Raw genomic sequence first — 21,736 nt, 5'->3', positions numbered from 1 at the left:
TAAAAATCATAATTCTTGCATCTGTTATGGTATGGTTTAGAGCAGACATGCACAATGTCAGCTTTAAAAATCCTTTTAAAAACAGCCTGTATTTGAATCTGTTCTTTTTTTCTTGACTGCAGCTGCTTTCAAATGTAAAATCATTGAAAAGGGCAGGGGGTACAGATAAAAGTAATAGGGGAGCATAGAAAACATAGTGAAAAACCAGTAACTATGTGGTTCAGCTGTCTGGAGGTCTTCAGGTTCTGCGATTTTTCTGGTCTTCCCAATGGTGGGTTTTCAGGAGAAACTGCTTAGCTTGAGACGAGACAACAGAGCCCAAAGAACCTTCTCTTCCGTCTTCTAACCAGGGGGTAGGGAGTTAGATTCAGAAGGCTGCTGTCATCTGTGATAGGACAGAATGTACATATGAGTGAGGTATATACAAAACAACTTGCTTTTTATGAAGTAGCTCTAAAAACCCACCATTCTTTGAATTAAGTTTTCTCAACCTCAAAACTTCTTACATTTTGAACTGGATGATTCTTTGTTGTTGGTGGTTGTCCTGAGCATCGTTCAATTTTAGCAGCTCCCTGGCCTCTAAATGCCAGTAGCACTCCCCACCAGTTGTGACAACCAAAAATGTCTCCAGACATGGGCAAATGTCTGGGCATAGGATTAAATGAAGAAAAACAAAACAAAAAAATCTATGGAAAGCATTTAGCTTTAGTGGGTGGGTTGGCGCCTAGCACAGAGGAAGCACTCAGTCACTATAACTATTATTTAACTATTTTCCTTTACATAGGACCAATATCTTGGCTTCGCTTACCTATTTAATGTTATAGGAGGAAGCTTCAACTATTTCCTATTGAGTCTTTCCTGAGCACTGTCTATAGAATTCTGTACATGAGGTCATTCAGAGAAGATTGTCAGCTGTTGAATTTACAAGTTTTGGGTTGAAAATTTCCACAAGATGAAAAGTAGAGGAAGAAATAAACCAGTCTTACAAATATACCATATTTTCACAAATAACACACCCGTGTAAATAATGGCCCACATATATAATGCGCATAGCATGCCTAGGAAAATAATGTGCAAGGCAGTTGCACATTTGAAAAAAATGTAAAAGGCATGTGTTATTAGCATAAGTACACAGTAGTCTAATTAGTTGGGTTTCTAAGAAATGATGTAGTCTGACAAAGTGCGTGGGTAGAAACGTCTTGTTGGAGCAGAGCTGGTCAGTGCAAGTTTTGCTGGGCTTAGTGTGGGTTCTAAAGACTGGAGAACAACTACAAAGGAATAATCTGGAAACTATCAACTGGGAAAGAGGACGAGGTCATACTGGAGCTAAAGACAACAAAATGGCGGGGTTGACAATGGCAAGAGCTACATGCCCAAATTCTGGCAAAACTGGTTGCACTGCCCTTCCATAGTGGAGCTAAGGGTCTTTTTCCTTTCCTTCATGCTAATCTTGAACGTGATAGAATATTGGGAAAGAGCCCTGGACTGAAAATAGGAGTTAAATGAGGAGATGGGTACAGTGAAGAATGTTTCCCACCACTATAGAGGTTCTTTTTTTTTGTTGACGATGGTTTCTTTTATTATTATTATTATCATTACTGAGGAAAGAAGCTCAAAAACAAAATGAGTCTGGATTTCTGGTTGTCTTGTGTAAACTGTGTCACCTGAATGCCCGAACTTTTTCTTCTCTTCCCCAAAGTTCTAATGCATCATGTTGTTGTTAGGTGCTATAGAGTTGTTTCCGACTCATAGCAACCCTATGTACAATGGAATGAAACACTGCCCAGTGCTGTGGGATCCCACAGTCATTGCTATGTTTGAGCCAATTGTTGCAGCCACTATGTCAATTAAACTCATTGAGGGCCTTTCTCTTTTTCGCTGAGCCTCGACTTTACCAAACACAATGTCCCTCTCCAAGGACTGGTCCCTCTTGATAACATGTTCAATGCACATGAGATGAAGACTTGCCATCCTCACTTCTAAGGTGCATTCTGGCCGTACTTCTTCCAAGACAGATTTGTTCATTCTTCTGGCAGTCCATGGTATGTTCAACATTCTTCGTCAACTCCATAATTCAAAGGCATTAATTCTTCAGTCTTCCTTATTCATTGTCCAGCTTTTGCATGCACATGAGGCAATTGAAAATATCATGGCTTGGATCAGGTGCACCTTAGTACTCAAAGTGATATCCTTGCTTTTGAGCAATTTAAAGGGATCTTTTGCTGCAGATTTGTCCAATGCAATACATTGTTTGATTTCTTGACTGCAGTTTCCATGGACATCGATTGTGGATACAAGTCAAATGAAATCCTTGAAAACTTCAAAGTTTTTTCTGTTTATCATGATGTTGTTTATTGGTCCAGTTGTGGGGATTTTTGTTTTCTTTATGTTGAGGTGTAATCCATACTGAAGACTGTAATCTTTGATCTTCGTCAGTAAGTGCTTCAAGTCCTCTTCGCTTTCAGGAAGCAAGGTTGTGTCTTTGAGGTGTGATTCATTGCTTTTGTATGGCCCTTCTCACTGTGGTCTTCTAACTTCCATCCAAGTGATTGGGCAGGACGGTGCAGACAGGGTAATTGTGGCCCACCAAGGAGATTAATCAGTTTTGCCATGCCGCTGGGCTTGAAATGAGCCACTGCAGAGGTGGGAAAGAGAAAATCGCACCACACCAAGGAAGAAGAGTCAGAAGCCAGCATGTCCTTTGGACCTGGGATCCATGTGCTGAAAAGCTCCTGGAACCAGGAGACAGAAAGAGAGAGAGAAAGCTGTAACACTGAAGGCAGCGAGAAGTAGCAGCAGAGACTAGGCAGCAGGGAGCTGGCAGGAGAAGATGCCATGGTGGGCTTCCTGGCCCATGGAGAGAGAAAGCTGAGTGCCTTTGGGCAGAGGCCAAGGGCCAGGGAGAGGCATGCCTATGAGCACAGCTGGGAAGAGACTATCCTGATGGAAGAACTTTATCCTGAGTGTTCCTGAGCCTGAATTGTAACTGTTACTTCCCTAATAACCTCCATAATCATGAGTATTGTCTGTGAGTTCTGTGTAGCCATTGCAACGAATTATCAAACCCAGCAGAGAAGTACAGAGCACTGTGGAAGGGATGATTGGTGTTGGAATTGGTAAAGATGGCAGAAAAAGGAGGCATATCTCACCTTCGCCTCATAGGAATAAGCCTTGGGATGTTGATCTTGATTCTCCTTCCCCATTGTGAAGTTAGAGGAGGTCAGATGTTGCCCCAACATGATTTTTACAGCCATCTGCTTATTGTTGTTGTTGTTAGGTGCTATCTAGTCGGTTCTGACTCACAGTGACTCTGTGCACAACTGAAGAAACACTGCCCTGTCCTTTGCCATCCGCACAATTGTTGCTATGCTTGAGCCCACTGTTGGCAGCCACTGTGTCAATCTATCTCATTGAGGGTCTTCTTCTTTTTTGCTGGCCCTCTACCTTACCAAGCATGATGTCCTTCTCCGGGGACTGATCCCTCCTGATAACCTGTCTGAAGTATGTGAGAGATAGTCTCACAATCCTTGCATCTAAGGAGCATTCTGGTTGTACTTCTTCCAAGACAGATTTGTTTGTTCTTTTGGCAGTCCATGGTATATTCAACATTCTTCACCAATACCTCAATTCAGAGGCATCAATTCTTCCTCAGTCTTCCTTATGCCTTGTCCAGCTTTCACATGCATATGAGGTGACTGAAAATGCCATGGCTTGGATCAGGCGACATCTTCGCTTTTCAATACTTTAAAGAGGCTTTTGTAAGCCAATTTGCTCAATGCAACATGTTTTTTGATGCTGCTTCCCTGGGTGTTGATTGTGGATCCAGTAAAATGAAATCCTTAACAAACTCAATCTTTTCTCTGTTTATCATGATGTTGCTCATTGGTCCAGATGTGAGGATTTTTGTTTTCTTTAGGTTGAGGTGTAATCCATCTGAAGGCTGTGGTCTTTTACCTTCATCAGTAAGTGCTTCAAATCTCTTCACTTCCAGCAAGCAAGGTTCTGTCGTCTGTATAACACAGGTTGTTAATGAGTCTTCCTCCAATCCTGATGCCCCATTTTTCTTCATATAGTCCAGCTTCTCAGACTATTTGCTCAGCATGCAGATTGTACAGGTACGGTGAAAGGATACAACTCTGACTCAAACCTTTCCTGACTTTAAACCACACAGTTTTCCCCTTATTCTGTTCAAATGACTGCCTCTTGATCCATGTACCGACACCTCATGAGCACAATTAAGAGTTCTGGGATTCCCATTCTCCACAATGTTATCTATAATTTGGTATGATCCACACAGTCTAATGCCTTAGCATAATCAATAAAACACAGGTAAACATCTTTTTGGTATTCTCTGCTTTCAGCCAGGGTCCATCTGACATCAGCAACGATATCCCTGGTTCCACGTCTTCTAAATCTGGCTTGAATTTCTGGCAGTTCCCTGTTGATATCCTGCTGCAGCTGCTTTTGAATGATCTTCAGCAAAGTTTTGCTGGTATGTAAAGTAAATGATATCGTTCGATAATTTTCCAATTTGGTTGGATCACCTTTCTTGGAAATAGGCATAAATATGGATCCCTTCCAGTCAGTTGGCCAGGCAGCTGTCTTCCAAATTTCTTGGCATAAAGGAGTGAGCACTTCCAGTGCTGCATCCATTTTTTCAAACATTCCAATTAGTATTCCGTCAATTCCTGGAGCCTTGTTTTTCACCAATGGCTTCAGCACAGCTTGGACTTCTTCCTTCAGTACCATCGTGCCCTGATCATATGTTACTTCCTGAAATGGCTGAAGGTAGACCAATTCTTTTTGGCGTAGTGACTCTGTGTATTCCTTCCATCTTCTTTTGATGCTTCCTGCATCATTTAATATTTTCCCTGAAGAATCCTTCAGTATTGCCACTCAACATTTGAGATTTTTCTTCAGTTCTTTCAGTTTGAGAAATGCTGAGCATGTTCTTCCCTTTCGGTTTTCTACCTCCAGGTCTTTGCACATGTCATCATAATAATTTACTTTGTCTTCTCGAGCCACCCTTTGAAATCTTCTGTTCAGTTCTTTTACTTTATCGTGTTTTCCTTTTGCTTTAGCTACTCGACATTCGAGAGCAAGTTTCAGAGTCTCTTCTGACATCCATTTAGGCCTTTTCTTTCTTTCTTTCTTTCCTTTTTAATGACCTCTTGCTTTCTTCATGTATGATGTCCTTGATGTCATTCCACAACTCATCTGGTCTTTGGTCATTGGTGTTCAGTGCATCAAATCTGTTCTTGAGATGGTCTCTAAATTCGGGTGGAATATACTCAAGGTCATACTTTGGCTCTTGTGGCCTTGTTCTAATTTTCTTCAGTTTCAGCTTGGAACTTGCATATGATAACTGATGGTCTGATCAGCAGTCAGCTGCTGGCCTTGTTCTGACTGATGATACTGAGTTTTTCCATCATCTCTTTCCATCATCTCTTTCCATAGATGTAGTCAGTTCGGTTCCTGTGTATGCCATCTGGTGAGGTCCATGTGTATAGTTGCCGTTTATGTTGGTGAAAAAATGTATTTGTAATGACGAAGTTGTTGGTCTCGCAAAATTTAATCATGTGATCTCCAGCATCATTTCTATCACCAAGGCCACATCTTCCTACTATCGGTCCTTCTTTTTTGTTTCCAACTTTTGTATTCCAATCACCAGTAATTATCAGTGCATCCTAACTGCAGGTTTGATCAATTTCAGACTGCAGAAGTTGGTAAAAATCTTCAATTTCTTCATCTTTGGCCTTAGTGGTTGGTGTGTGAATTTGAATAATAGTCGTATTAACTGGCCTTCCTTGTAGGCGTATGGATATTATCCTATCACTGACAACCTTGTACTTCAGGATAGATCTTGAAATGTTCTTTTTGACAATGAATGCCACGCCATTCCTCTTCAAGTTGTCATTCTTGGCACATGATTGAGCATATGATAGTCCAATTCAAAATGACCCATACCAGTTCATTTCAGTTCACTTCTTTTTAATGCCTAGGATATTGATCTTTAAGCATTCCATTTCATTTTTGATGATTTGCAATTTTCCTAGATTCACACTTTGTACACCTCAGGTTCTGATTATTTACAGATGTTTGCAGCTGTTTCTTCTCATTTTGAGTGGTGCAACATCAGCAAATGAAGGTCCCAGAAGCTTGACTCCTTCCATGTCATTAAGGTCGGCTCTACTTTGAGGAGGCAGCTCTTCCCCAGTCTTATTTTGAGTGCCTTTCAACATGGGGGGCTCACCTTCCAGCACTATATCAGATGATGTTCTGCTGCTATTCATAAGGTTTTTATTGGTTATTTCTTTTCAGTAGTAGACCACCAGGCCTTTCTTCCTAGTCTGTCTTAGTCTGTAAGTTCAGCTGAAACCTGTCCACCATGGGTGACCCTGGTGGTATTTGAATACCGGTATCATAGCTTTGAGCATCATAGCAACACACAAGCCCCCACAGTATGACAAACTGACAGATGCATGGAGGCATCTACATATGGCAGGTTGTTAATGAATCTTCCTCCAATCCTGATGCTGCATTCTTCTTCATACAGTCCAGCTTCTTGAATTATTTGCTCAGCATACAGATTGAATAAATAAGACGAAAGGTACAGTCCTGACATACGCCTGTCCTGATTTTAAACCACTCGGTTTCCCCTTGTTCCGTTTGAATGACTGCCTCTTGTTCTATGTACAGGTTCCACATGAGCACAACTAAGTGTTCTGGAATTACTATTCTTTGCAATGTTATCCATAATTTGTTGTGATCCACACAGTCGAATGCCTTTGTTAGTAACCCCACCAAGGCTGACAGTATTCCTGGAATGTTCTATGTTATACATTTAGACAGAACTAGAGTAGCAAGTCTGAGTCAGGGAAGAAAACAGGCGGTCCAGCTGGGCACATCAAATTAATCAAACAGTCCATTCTCCCAGTCTCCACAGATTAAAATCTTCTCTTAAAACTCGTATTCTGTTAGCATGGAGAAAAACAAGACTTGTCCTCTCTGTAGTGAAAAATAATTCTCTACAATATGGATGTCAACATTTTAGAGCTAAAAATAGGACACCTCTTTTTTATAAACATGTCCCAAATAGTTACTACACTGAAAACAATGTCAGCCTATACACAAGCCTGAATTTTCAGGAAAATCTCTCAGAGATGAGTCATAATATATTTGGAACAGAAAGAAATAACTCACTTTCTCATCATTTTCTAGGACTCTTACCTCTTTAATCATCAAATGATCAGTGGACGTAGCCTAATTGGATATGGTCAATATATAGCAGATTCTAAAAGGTAAAGACTTCTACCTTTGAGTATCTCTTTGGATACTGATTGCCGTTCCTGGAGCTCAAGTTCACCTGAAATTCAATGCTTCCCTGGGGGAGCATCACCAAAAAATGAAGATATTTATAAGGAAGAAAGATCCTGGCATTTCTATTTAAGACTTAGAAGCTCTATGTCCTGGGTTCCTATATTTCCTTCCCTTTTGTTATGGATTGAATTGTGTCCCCCAAAAATATGTGTTGGAAAGCTAATGCCTATAGCCCTGAATATAATCCTGTTTGGAAATAGGGCTTTCTTTGTTATGTTAATGAGGTTATATCAGTGTAGGGTTTCCAAAACCTAGTCACTTAGGAGTCGTAAGGAGCAACAGAGACACAAAGACAAGAAGAACAAATAGGTGGTGGTGGCAGGTTGGGGGGAAAGGAGACAGACGCCACATGAAGTTCACCAAGAAACTGAGGAACAAGCTGAAAGAGATGAGGATTTTCCCCCAGAGCTGACAGAGAGAAAACCTTCCCCTAGAGTTGGTGACCTCAATTCAAACTTCCAGGCTCCTGAGAAAATAAATTTCTATTCTTTAAAGCCACCCACGCATGATATTTTTGTCACTGTAGCACTAGGAAACCAAGCCACCTTCCCCCAAACACTTAACCAATTTGGGGAATGACCTATTTGGTATTTATATATTATAAAATCCACTTCTCATATGTATTGTTTCTATTACATGAGGGAATGTCTACCACAATGTTGTATTTACAAAGGAAAGTATGAATGTGTGTGCTGTGGTTGTATGTGTATTCCCACTCTCTCTTGCTTATGTATTAAAAGCACCCAGGCATTATATTAGATATTATGTTTTGTATCAAGACTCTCCCTTGTAACTGTGCATTCATTAAAGGGAATAAAAATAACTTTTCAATAGCACAATTCTCCTTGCTCAATCATATACGTAGATATCACTCCCAAGTGAACAGGAAGTATTAGGATTGATGAGAAAATGCTTAGACTTTAAGTAAAGGGCAGACTGCCTACTAAGGATGACAGCTGGTTTGGGGCATCTTTTTTGAGCATTTGTGACACTTTTGCCTAGTCCAGAGCTTGTCTGATCATCACTTAGGGCCAAGGTGACACAAAAGCTCAAAAGCTCTTGGCAGAAATTCAGAGCAGCTTTCTACACCATAGGGAGCTGACACCTGCAGTAAATGCTGAAATGCACTGAGCGATAGGTATACCTGGGCTGTTTGAAATGAATTCAACTCCAAGGGAAGATGTCTCTCCACAATGATTTAAATTTAGTCGGAAATGATGGGCTGGGGAAAGAATGTAATCAAAATGGAATCGTTCCCCCACCACCCTCCACCCATTCATTCTGGGCTAATCCTCTTGGACTTGTTGGCAAATGTTTGGTTTTTATTGCAAATGTTTGTTTGAATGTGGCTTATTAATTGATATTTTTATAACATCTTTACTCCAAAGGGCACAACCACAGAGAACAAATAATGTGGAACATTAAAAAAGTTTAAATGTGAAAAAGGAAAGAGAAGGACAGGAAGGAAATCATAAGAGAAAATGAAAGAAAAAGCAGATTGTAGGAAATTCAGCCATTAGTAATGTCAAACTTCAGTCATTCAGTGTTTTTGTCACTTGGATGTCACTGAAGCCAGGGACACTGGGGTCCCCTAAGGGGGAATGACATCATTTCCCTATTACTCAATTTCTTTTGCTAATAGAAGATTGCTTACATAGATGATAGCTTGAGGGGAAAAAAAAAAAAAAAAAAAAGGACCTGAAAATGAGAAGTTTTCAAATTAAAAAACTGAGGGTTTGAGTTTAAAGCTATCTTCTCAGACACAGTCAAGATAAATGCTTATAATGGAAGTGCAGTTGCAAATTGCTATTCCCAGAAAAAGAGAGACCTTCAGTTAATCCAGTGTTCTCAAATATTAGGCACATCATCATCACCTGTGGGCTTGTTAAAGCACAGATTGCTGGCTCCACCTCCAGAGTTCCTCAATCAGTAGGTCTGGGGTGGGGCCAGATAATCTGTATTTCTTGTAAGTTCCCAGGTGCTGATGCTGTTGGACCTGGGATCACACTTTGAGAACCACTGAACTAATTGAAGGCCTTCTCAATGCAAGACTCTGTGTCGAGTGCCGGGGTAAAACTAAGAGGGATCTTAAGAGAAAGATGGTCCCTCAATAATCTTTCCTTGACTGATTATGGGACTTCATTAGAAATTCCTTAAGAGAGAGAGAGAGAGAAAAAAAAAATACAGTGCCATGAGAATTCTCAGGGGGCAAGATTATTCCCACATGGAGGAGAAGGAAGAAGACACTTGTGGAAGATTCATGGAGGCTTTGGTATTTTTGCTGGGCTGTGAGGGATGAGGAGGATTGGACATTTGGTGAAGTGGACATGGAGGTGATCAAAGGCTACCTGAGTTGGGTTTAACAAACACTATAGTCTAATTGGAATGAGGGTATATGAGGGAGGGGATAGTAAAAAGTAAAACTACTTAGAAGTCCCCAAATGTGACTATACCTTCTCTTGCCTCCCTGCCTTTACACAGTCCATTTTTTTCTTTAAGAAAGGTCCTTCCTCCTTAAACCAAAGCTAACCCTTCCTTCAATAGTGGGCTTAAGCATCAGCCCCCCACCCAAGTCTTCTCTGACTGCCCCAGGTTTCTTCTTTCCCTTATGTTCCCATTCCTTACATCAAAAATTGTATAGCATTTGGCACATAACTGACTTCCAACTTGCCTTCCCACTACTCTGTTATCAGTTCTGCCATATCTCTAGATCTCATTCTCTTCTGGCATACACAGTGTCATCCCATCAATGACCTCCTCAACTTGTAAACAGGTTCACATCTTTCTCCTCCTAAAGAGGACTGCTTTGTTCCTTGGTTCACTTCTAGCTAGTGCACTCTCTCTCAGAGACAATCTTTTAGAAAGTATAGTCTATTCCTTTAGAAAGAGTAATGAATTCTTGCTGCCCCAGCGCTTTGGAGTCCCTGTGCGTTACAAATGGTTAAAGAACTTGGTGGCTAACCAGAAGGTTTAAGTTCACCCACATGCTTCTCTGGAGAAAGGTCTGGTGATCTACTTCAGAAAAATCAGCCACTGAAACCCCTTTGGAGCATAGTTCTGCTCTGACACTTCATGGAGTTAACATGAGTTGGAGGTGACTCTACAGCGACTGGTACTGGCCCCAGCTCTTCACCTCCCACTTACTCCTCAACCTTCCTTAATCAGGTTTCCATGCCAAAAATTCCAAGTAAACTGACCTTGTTAGCATCATCAGTGACTTCCTTGTTGCTAAATCTTGTGGATGCTTTCAGTTCTTACATAGCTTAACCTCTCTGCACCATTAGTCATTCTTTCCTTGAAGCTTTCTTATTTGATTTGTTTCATGATGCTCTTCTGGTTTTCTTCTCAGATCCCTTTGTAAACTCTTCTTCTGCCTCAAACCCAACAAATTATGGATCCTAACAAATTATGGATAACATTCTGAAGAACGGAGATTCCAGAACACTTAATTGTCCTTATGTGGAACTTGTACATAGGCCAAGAGGCAGTCACTTGAACAGAAAAAGGGGATACCATGTGGTTTGGGATATGGGAGGGTGTGCAGCAGGGTTGTATCTTTTCACCATACTTATTCACATGTAATATGGATATATGCTAAACAAATAATCTGAAAAGCTGGACTCTATGAAGAAGAACAGGACAACAGGATTGGAGAAAGTCTCGTTAACTACCTGCGATATGCAGATGATACCACATTGATTGCTAAAAGTGAACAAGACTTGAAGCACTTATTGATGAAGATCAAAGACCACAGCCTTCAGTATGGATTACACCTCAACATAAAGAAAATAAAAATCCTCACAACTGGACCAATAAGCAACATCATGATAAATGAAGAAAATATTGAAGTTCTCAAGGATTTCATTTTATCTGGATCCGCAATTAATGTCCATGAAAGCAGCAGTCAAGAAATCAAACCACATATTGCACTGGGCGAATCTGCTGAGACCTCTTTAAAGTGTTAAAAGCAAAATGTCACCTTGAGGACTAACGTGTGCCTTATCCAAACCATGGTATTTTTCAATTGCCTTATATGCATGTGAGAGCTGGACAATGAAAAAGGAAGACCAAAAAAGAATTGATGCATTTGAATTATGGTGTTGGTAAAGAATACTGAATCAGAAGAACATACAAATCGTCTTGATAGAAGTTCAGCTAGAATGCTCCTTATAAGGGAGAATGACAAGATTCATCTCATGTACTTTGGCCATGTTATCCAGAGGGACCAGTACCTGGAGAAGGACCTCATGCTTGGAAAAGTAGAGGATCAGAGAAAAAGAGGAAGTTCCTCAACGAGATGGATTGACACAGTGGCTGCAACAATGGGTTCAAGCATAAAAACGATTGTGAGGATGGTGCAGGACTGGGCAGTGTTTCATATTTTTGTACAGAGGGTCACTCTGAGTTGGATCCAACTCGACAGCACCTAATAACAACAACAGTAATAACCCTTGTGATAGCTAAGGCTGTGTAGCAGCTTGGCTGGGCCATGTTCTCAATAGTTTGGTAGTTATGTAATAATGTAGTTTGGCAATTATGTAATGACATAGTTATCCTCCATTTTGTGATATAATGTAACCACTTCCATGATGTGATCTGATATGATCAGCCAAATAATTATAATGGGAGTTTCCTCAGGGATGGGGACTGCATCCTATATATATGGATATTCTGGCAAAGCTCGCTGGCTTTTGCTTGCTCAGGATCCTGCAACCAGCTCATCATCATCTGACCTCCAGTTCTTGGGACTTGAGCCAGTGGCTTGCCATGCTGCCTGCCAATTTTGGGTTCATCAGCCCAAAATTGAGTCAGGAGAAGCATCCAGCCTTACACCTGACCCACAGACTTGGGGCTTGGCCAGTCTCTACAACTGCATGAGCCATTTCCTTGAGATAAATCCCTCTCTCACTCTCTCTTTATGTATATGTAAGCTTCACTAGTTTTGCTTCTCTAGAGAACCCACCCTAAGACACCTCCCTTTCACAACCCAAGCCTGGATTAGGTGAGAATTCATTATGCCCTTGTAGCAATCTGTGTTGCTATTATGGTGTTATTATAGTCTAAGTACTAATTTCTTTGTATTTCCAATAATGTGTGTGCATGTGTTGATTGTTTCCAGGATGCACATGTCCTTCCCTGAAGGCTCCATCAGAAGCTCTGCAAGGGGAGATGTGTCATTTGAAACAGCTTCCCAGGTGATTCTACCCTAACTCTTCCCTGTTGAGATAAAGAGCCTCTTGAAAGAAGAGACATCTGTAGCACCTAACACAGAGGTTGGCACATCATAGGTGACCTTACATGTTGGATGATGATGGGGACAATGAATGCTGGGGTGAGAAGTCTGTTCCTACTTCAGTGGACAATGAGCAGTCATTTTACATTTGTGAGTAGGGGTTAACATAATCAGAGTAATGCACTAAGAAGTTAATGTGTGATTACTGATGTGTGGAGTAGATTGGAGGACAGGGATTGCATAAGTCACACTGAATGTCAGACAAAAGGTGGAAGAGATTACATAGGATATTGGGCTCCCCATAAAACTGCCCAGAGTAACATTCAGACACTAGCCAAAAGCACAGAGAGTCTTTATATGAGGTCCTGGGGGAAGGACCTGGAAGGTCATCTCCAAGATAGAGTATGTTCTTCAGCCAGACACCCTAGAATTTTCTGCCTAACATGGCCAGGTCAGTTCTGGATATGGGTTCCAGATTAGAGTGAATCAGAGTATACAAATCTGGGGAAACTGTTCTTAGGCTCAATTTAGTCTGGGGTGAGGACTGTCCTCAGGACAGAAACTGTGGTGTGATGGATTGCATTTATATGGCCTTTCTCACCACAGTCTTGTAACTCCTACCAAATGACTGGGTGGGACTACGCAAATACAGTGCTTATGGCCCACAAAGGGGATTGGATAGCTTGCTAATAATGCAAATAAGGTTCATGGCACTCTTGTGGGAGTGGGACCATGTAAATAAGGTGTATGGAGCCCTAATGAGGGAATTGGTCAGTTTTGCCATCCTGCTAGGCTTAAAATGAGCCATCCCAGAGGCAGGAAGTGGGGGACCTCACTAGCACCAAGAAAGAAGAGCTAGGAGTAGAGAGTGTTCTTTGGCCCTGGCAACCCTGTGCTGAGAACCTCCTAGACCCAGGAGACAGAGAAGCTATAACACCAGAGACAGTGAGAAGCAATGGCAAAGAAATGGCAGCAGTAGAGGCCAAAGAACCAGGAGACCTGCAGGAGACAGCACGGTGGGCTTCCCAGCCCATGGAACGAGAACCTGAGTGCTTTCGGGCAGGGAGCTTGCTGCCTGAGTGGGGCGCCTCTGAGCAATTATCAGTGGAGCTAATGAGCTTTGTAACACTTGCCCAAGTGGGAAGAGGAGAGGCTGAGGGGTTGAGAAGCCAAGGGCCAGAGAGAGGCCTGCCTGTAGGCATGGCTGAGAAGAAGCTGTCCTGAATGAAGAACTGTATCCTGAGTCACTCCCAATCCTGAATTGTAACCAGTTACTTCCCTAATAAACCCCATAACTGTGAGTATGGCCTATGAGTTCTGTGTGGCCATTGCAATGAAATATCAAACCCAGCAGAGAAGCAGAGAGTGCCATGGGAGGGATGGCTGGTGTCAGAATTGGTAAAAAGTTTGGAGGGTGGAGGTATGACCGATCTCCACCTCATAGGAATTGGTCTTGGGCTGTTGATGGTGATAATGATTCTCCTCTCCCCTTGTGAAGTTAGAGGTGGTCAGATGCCCCTGCCATGCCATTTTTACAGAACCAGCTCTAGAAAGATTCAGCTCCTGACTGATCCACTTCTAGACTGATTCTAACGCGTGGTATCAACAACTGAATTCTAGGCAAGAGTGAATGTACCAATGCACCTACAGCATTCATTAACTGAGATATAAGGAAAAGGTGAAACTGTCTTTCAGGCTTAATTTATTTCTACCAATTGGTTTTGTTTGATAACAATGTACATTTAGAAGATACTCGTCCTTCACTTTCCAATCTCCTTTTACCGTTTGTCAGAAACCTTGCGGGCTCTCCACAGGTAGTTCCATTTGTAATCCATTTGACACAGCAAGACTCTCATTATTAATGAAGCTCCCTACAGCACTGCCATTGACCCAGAATGTAGGACAGGAGGGGCGCTGAAGCAATAGGAAGGACAGCGGGCTGAGAGCCAGAAGACCTGGACCTTTGTCTGGAGCCTGCTGTGGAGCTGCAGAAGAACATGGCCGGCTCAATCCTCTTTGTGCCCCTCTTTTTCTCCAGTGTTAAACTAGAAGAATGGGAAAGAACAGGCTCGGTCTAAAATGAAGGTATAATCACCAGCCATGGAAATTCCGACCTTTTCCCACTGAAGATCAATTTAACCAATTACTGAGTCAAGTTCTGATTGTGGTAGGAAGAGGGGAAAATATGACTACATCTTTAAACACTAAGATAAACACAGAACAGTTTCGGAGTTGAGGACCACAATGGAGCCTGGAAAACAGGGGAATCTCAGTGTTTTTATTATAGGCATAGTGGTGCTTGCCTGGCAGGATTTTCATACGGTTTTCATACCATTTTTGAGGTTTGCAGGGGTCTGTCTACAAAAAGGAAACCCTGCTGGTGTAGTAGTTAAGAGCTACACCTGCTAACCAAAAGGTCAGCAGTTTGAATCTACCAGGCGCTCTTTGGAAACTATGTGGGGCAGTTCTACTCTGTCCTACAGGGTCACTACAAGTTGGAATTGACTCTACGGCAACGGGTTTGGTTTTTTGGTCTACAAAAAATAGCGCCTATGGCAATTAGTTTTAAATTGCTGAATGATCTCTCACAGCTGGCGATGGAAACTGTAATGGCCAGTAAAAACTGCTTGTTACCACCTCTCCTCAATCTGTGCCCAGGGCACACACCCTACCTGCCACACCTTAGTTATGCCTTGTGTTCGAAGTGGGGAAAAATGTGACCAAGAGTGGTACTTTTCCCTTTTTTCTCTCTGCTTTAAACACAGATGTAAATGAAATAAAAAGAAAATCAGAAGCCAGAAACAAAACAGATGGCTTTCTATAATGGTTTTCACTCAGAATTATGTTTTGACAGTAAGGTCCTACAGAAAAGAACTGGAAAAACTATTTACCACATTTCATGCCCATTATTTCCTGCATACATTAATCTACACCTGGATAATAAACAAATCACCTGAAAAGAATTCCAGGAAGGTCAGGAGGAAGCCTCATCATGGTTTATCACAGTATACGCAATCAGAAAGAGAAATCTGGTTGATTTGTTCTTTAAAATTGTATCATATGATGTATATTTTTAAAAAATTTTCCTAGAGGGACTCCAACAAACCTGCTTTCCTGCCCTTGGGCCTTTTCTGAACCCTCTGGTCCAGACTCCTATCCCACCTTCTCTACTGGCCAGCTCACAGGGACATCTTGCTGGAAGTGTATATTAAACATGAAGCGAATAGTGATGCATCTTCACATGTTAAGGGTTCACACCCTCTGCCCCCACAAAGAAGAAATGTGAACTTCCTACAGTTCTTCACCTCAATTTGTTGATTATTTTAAAAGTGTACTGCACTACTTCCTCTTGAATAAGTCCTTGTATCTCCTAGATTTTTCCTTTTCCTTACCTAAATGGATCCAGGGTTCAAGTCCTGGGTATCGTTTATTTGAATGACTATATCCTTTTCATTCACAGTATCAATCTTTAATAATTATTATTATATTTTAAAAATTTTCTTAAAATTTGAATTATTGTTTCTGTTTATAAAAATAATGCAATTTTATATAAAATATTTATATTACCCCTTTTATGATTACAAAAATGATCTAGGGAAATAAAATTTCTGTTTTTCTATTAACTCATAATTCAAAAATGGCTGGATAAATTTTCACTAAAGGTAAAGGGAATGTTTAGGATGGTTTGATATAAAACATAGGATCCCACAAAATTGGGATTGGGGAACCCTGGGCAGTCTTCCTCCTTGGCAGCTGAACATGAAGTAGAGTGAGAGGACCCTGTGCTGTTGATGCGAGAAGACTTGGCAATCATATTAAGGAGCTGAGGACAGCCTCAGATATGAGCCACAAATCCAAAGTCCCAGGGGCCAATACCCTAAACTGCTGACTCAAGATCAGTCTCCCACAGGCACTACCCGCAGTATGCTCCAGAGTGAGTGAAGGCAGGGATTGTTCTAACTGATGATGGTTCAGGATTCTCTGAGCTAGACTGGATGGGTCAGCAGGTAAATAATGATAACAATAACAAGAAAAATAATAACAACAACAATAAAGCATTTGTTGAGTGTTTGCTCTCTGCAAGGTGTTGTACCAGGTAAATGACATGTGTTACTTCATTTGATCCTCACAACAACCTTCTGAACTGAGTGATACTATTATCTCCTTTTTTAGGAAGGAGGAAATTGAAGTTTCCCAAAGTTAAACAACTTTTTCCAGGGCACAAAGTTGGTAAATGGCGCAGCCAGCATTCAAACCCAAGGCTAGCCTTAATCCAAAGCTCCCAGTCCTAACCACCATGCTTATTTTCTAGCAACAAGCTTCCATGCTGTCATCAGCACAATCTCTCATCATGCCAACATGTCGTTACTTTCTTAAAACACTACAAGGTCCCCAATATGCTACGCTCATAGCTTAAGCCAGTCAGCCCCAGTGACCAGGCCCTTCAAGGGTTGCTTCAAGCCACCTGATGTGATGCATCCCCTGCCTCATTTTCTGACACCCAACCCTCACTCCCTGCAGCTCAAGCCACACTACTCCGCAGCCTCTCTGTCTGCTGTTTTCACTTCCACCTCTCTTCCTTCTGCCCTGCTGCTCCTTGAGCCAAGAAGGTGCTGCAGCTCTGCTGGCAAGTTCTCCTGCTCCTCACTAACAGGCAAGCAGACCCTGTACTCCCTTCCCACCCAGGATCTGCTAAGAAAACAAGAGTTTTTTGTCGTTGTGTGCCATTGAGTCAATTCTGACTCATAGCTACCCAAAGTGACAGAGTAGAACTGCCCCTTACGGTTTCCTAGGCTGTAATCATTACGGAAACAGATTGCCAGGTTGAGCCAGGGCTTTGAACCTGTTCATTCTAATTTGACCCCCTGATGAGAATTTGCATTTCCACCTCAGAGGTACTGAATCAGAATTCACATCTTAACAAGATTCCCCAGGTGACTATTATGGTCTGCCCAGTGCTTAACCATTGCACCACCAGGGCTTCTTAAGAGTTTTTTGCTTACCTCTAAAAACTTTTTCCCCAGCATCTCAGTACCGCACTGATAGCTGCTCTGGCCATGTGAAAGTGCAAGTGCTGATTAGTCATTTACACTCACCTTTTCCCTGGATCTGCAACACTGGATGCAGATTTAACAAACACTTACTGTTTATGCCAGGTGTTATTCTACAATGTTCCAGGCATTGTTCTAGGTAGTGGAGATGCAATAATTAACCAAAGCATACAGAAGTCCTTTCTCCATGAAATTTACATCCTAGTGAATATCCCCTTTTCATTTCTGTGTTAGAGTGTGGACTCCTATATTCCAGATAGCTCTGATGACAGATTGCCCAGGTTCACATTCTAGCCTCTACTTCTAATCTGTGTGACCTTGGTCAAGTTATTTAACCTCTATGTGATTCAGCTTTCTGTAAATTGGGACAAAATTGCATTCACCTGAGAGACTCCAGTCTCTACACCATCTTCTCGAGGAGAGACAAATGTATACTCAAAGCCTTTTTTTTTTTTTTTAATTTTATTGTGCTTTAAGTGGATCAATGCCTTCTATTGTATGTGTAAAAAGTTTGCTTTAATTTCTCAAGAAACAAGTCCCAAGATTACCATGTGGAAAACAATTTCTGCCTCAAAGAGAAATGACAGGACTCACCTTGATTTTTCAATGGTAAAGGCATAGTTTCCCTGAGTTTGCTTAAAAGGTTTTTCATTTCTCGCATGTCTCTGTAAAATTGATAAAAAGAAAGAATAATCAGGCATGAATTTTCAGGATGAAATCTTAGGCAGTCTGTTTTAGGAGACAAGAGGATAAGATTCATGCCTAATTGTAGTAGCTCTAGTTTCCAATAGGCACATGTTGTTTTTACAAGAAAAAATCTGAGATGGGTTGGCTCAGAAGGAATGAAAACTCCTCTGCCAAATGCTTCCATAGGGTTTCTCTTGCAGAAGCCCTCATCTCGGCCTCAAACCTGACCTGCTGAGATCAGAGAAGACCTTTGGTAATGAGGACAGTACTTCAGACTTATAAAGAGAGGCAAAGGGCACAAAACTAGAAGAGTGGATCTCTCCTGCCCTGGGAAAGAGCCCTGGTGGTGCAGTGGTTAAAGCCACCATCTGCTCCAGAGGAGAAAGACTGACAGTTTGCTTTCATAAAGATTTACAGCCTTGGAAACCCTATGGGGCAGTTCTACTCTGTCCTATAGGGTCATTGTGAGTTGGAATCCACTCAATGGCAACGCGTTCGGTTGGTTATCCTGGAAAAAGCTGAGGCTGGATATTGATGCTGTCATGGCTGTATAGCCATGAAACCGTTGTGGCTATGCAGGTTCACTCACTCACTGTTGTTCGCTTGGTTTTAAAGTCTCTCATGGCCGTGATTGGAATTCACAGAAACACGGGGGTTAAGCATTCACAACATGGGCTAACGCTTATTAAACTGACTTGGAATGATGGGAGGCAGTAGGCCAATCACTGAAAATGCATAAACAAGAGGAAGAAATTACTCTGCCCCACCTTTGGCCAAGATAAGGCCCTGAGAAAGTGCCAGCAGCAGGAGTATAACAAACTCTAAAACCTCCAGAGAAGAGCTCTTCGCAAGGGATAAAAAAGAGAGATGGAGGGAGAAGGGAGGGAGAGAGAGAAAGAGAGAGAACCACCTAGGACAGCATTGCCTTCCTCTGGCCACTAGCACGTCCTTTCAAGCTTTCTGGCTCCTTAGCCTACTGGATACCAAGCCGTACAGATTTCCAGTGTTTTTTTTTTTTTTTCCTCACCTCAGAGTCCATATAATCATAAAACCACAGAATTGTAGAGCAGGAAGTTATCTTGGGGGCTTCTCATCAAGGAAATCCTGGTGGCATAGTGGTTAAATGCTACGGCTGCTAACCAAAGGGTCGGCAGTTCAAGTCTGCCAGGCGCTCCTTGGAAACTCTATGGGGCAGTTCTACTCTGTCCTATAGGGTCCCTATGAGTCGGAATCGACTCGATGGCACTGGGTTTGGTTTGGTTTGGTTTCTCATCAAGGACAGGGGGCTTCTAGGCTAGAACAGGGGAGATTTGGACTTTTCAAGTCTTTGGGAAAATGGTTCCCAAATATTTGCATTAGAGTCAGCACCTTGAAACCCCAGGACATAGTGATATATTTCATTTCATTTAAGATAGCAAAAATAAAAAATTTTGGTGCAAAATCAGGTATATCTTTTAGTTATAGAATAGACAAGCAGTAACAGGTAAGAAGGATTTAAGACACTTTTTTGGGGGTGGGGAGACAATCCTAATGTTGAGGAAATTCTATCCATTAACTTATTTTTCTCTGCCACTTAAGGAAAGAGAGCCACAATTTAATTTTAGTTATAAAACCCCTCAATCTGGTTCACGAGACACACTGTTCTGAGCATGGTTTGAGAATCACTATCTTGGGAAAGACAGACACCCCATGGGGTCTGCTTCTGAAGTATTGACTAATACACGAAAAGGATATCTAGCCTTGGGAATAGCTAATTGGAAAAGGAGGAGGAAAGCATCCTTGTGGAGCCCCTCTGTAGAAATATAACTGTAAAAGCATTCAGAAGCCTCTTGTCCTAGACTACACTCTCTCATCTCAGTTTCCCTCAAGGTGAGGGTGTGTCTGTGGGTACTGCATGCAGATAAGCCCTAGAAGGTATTTCTAGAGAGGGAAGGTAGGCATGGGGGGAGAGGAAGAAAGGAGTGCAGGTCCCTACATCCAGAAGTGCAATACATTCTGTTTCTAGGTAAAATTCTCAAAGGTAGATGGGATGGGTGGAGGGTGAGCAGGCACGAGGTAGGAAAAGGCTAGGAATGCAATATGTGAGATGGATGCAAGGTCTCCCCACAAAGCACCAACTATCTTGGCTGATGCATGGGAGAATCACTTTATGCCCTGGCTCTACTTCAATAGATTCTGATTTGGTTGACTTATGGTGGCCCTCAGGCATCACTGTTTTTTAAAAGCCCTGCAGGTGATTTAATTCACAGTCTGGTTTGAGACCCGCTGATCTCTTATGGCCGAGAACCAGGAAGGACTGAGGAAGCCACCCTCCAGGCCAGGTCTGCTGTGTTCACTTCTCTCAGTCTTTCCCAACTCCTTTGACCTTAATCTGGACTTTCTTGCTGAACTTAAAAATGCCAACACCATGAGTTGAATTAGTTTATTCATATTACCACCTGTAGCTTGCTTGCTTAGAAGCTTTAGGCTTGGATATTATAGCTGCTGTGCAAGGTCTCTGCATAAGAAAATGGCTTTGCTCGCTGATTATGCCTTGACCACGTCATTCTGGCAGATATTTTTTCCTGGGAATAGGGAAACAAATTTTCTATTTTATAAATTAACATAAATTGTTCCCTCATCATTTATCTATAGTTCTATCAGGCAGCCTTATTGTTTGAATGGTTGGGTTTCCAAGCTCATACAAAATCCAAGTTGTATTAATAGCACATAATTGCCACATGTTCCAATTTTCTATAAACACAGAAATTTGGTAATTAGCTTTAGAATTATATTGCAATCTGGAAGTAGAGCCACAATGGCTATAAGTGCTATTGTGAGACACATTTCTAAAAATAAGAAAATAAAATCTTCATTATCTTGTCAATGACTCAACCCCCCACACACAGAACACTCCATGGAATTGCCCTGTATTCTTTCAGCAGCTTTGTGTGGCTCTGGGGACATCAGCAGCAAAGGACACAGATAACAGTGTGAAGGCTGATAAACAAGGGCCTTGTCCTTCTGCCTAATGGAATGGCATTTTTAGCATCTAGATGAGACATGGAACTTATTATTATATATTATTATTGCTCTCTTTTCCCAAATGAAATAGAATCACTGTAGAATCTCTTCTACCCAGGAAAACACTCCCTCACTAGCAGTGAGCTAAAGTTGTTAAGACAATGCATTAACTTTCTTTGACCACTAAGGGGCCATCAGGTACATTCTAGGAGAATGGAAGTAGGGAGCTTTGCAAAAAGCTGTTTGTGAACAGGACAGGATGTTTGGCCTCTGACTGGCAGCTAATCAGACCATTCCATACACTGGAAATCAGAGAATCTACTGGAGACATCTTTGCATGATTTTGGATTCTTCTCCCTTAAACAAATGGAAATTTGGGGAA

The 21,736-nt window shown here is 41.7% G+C and overlaps 1 protein-coding gene across 2 annotated transcripts in view; it reads right to left on the bottom strand.

The window, feature by feature from the left end:
- Positions 1 to 293: 293 nt before the first annotated feature.
- Positions 294 to 21,736, bottom strand: part of RGS7BP (regulator of G protein signaling 7 binding protein) — a 165,716-nt gene continuing 144,273 nt past the window's right edge. Inside the window, exons 5-6 of one of the 2 annotated variants that reach the window (XM_003408059.4) lie at positions 18,259 to 18,329; positions 294 to 385 (exon numbers count right to left, since the gene is read on the bottom strand). In XM_003408059.4, the coding sequence (XP_003408107.1) occupies positions 294 to 385; positions 18,259 to 18,329 (163 nt within the window). Of the gene's footprint in view, positions 386 to 18,254; positions 18,330 to 21,736 lie in introns of those variants that run through there. The other variant, XM_010588167.1, reaches the window with a different exon arrangement.

This window comes from Loxodonta africana, chromosome 2 (assembly GCF_030014295.1).
Source record: "Loxodonta africana isolate mLoxAfr1 chromosome 2, mLoxAfr1.hap2, whole genome shotgun sequence".
Taxonomy (NCBI): Eukaryota; Metazoa; Chordata; class Mammalia; order Proboscidea; family Elephantidae; genus Loxodonta; species Loxodonta africana.
Note: the sequence above shows the minus strand (reverse complement) of the source record. Positions and strands in the feature narration are given on the sequence as shown.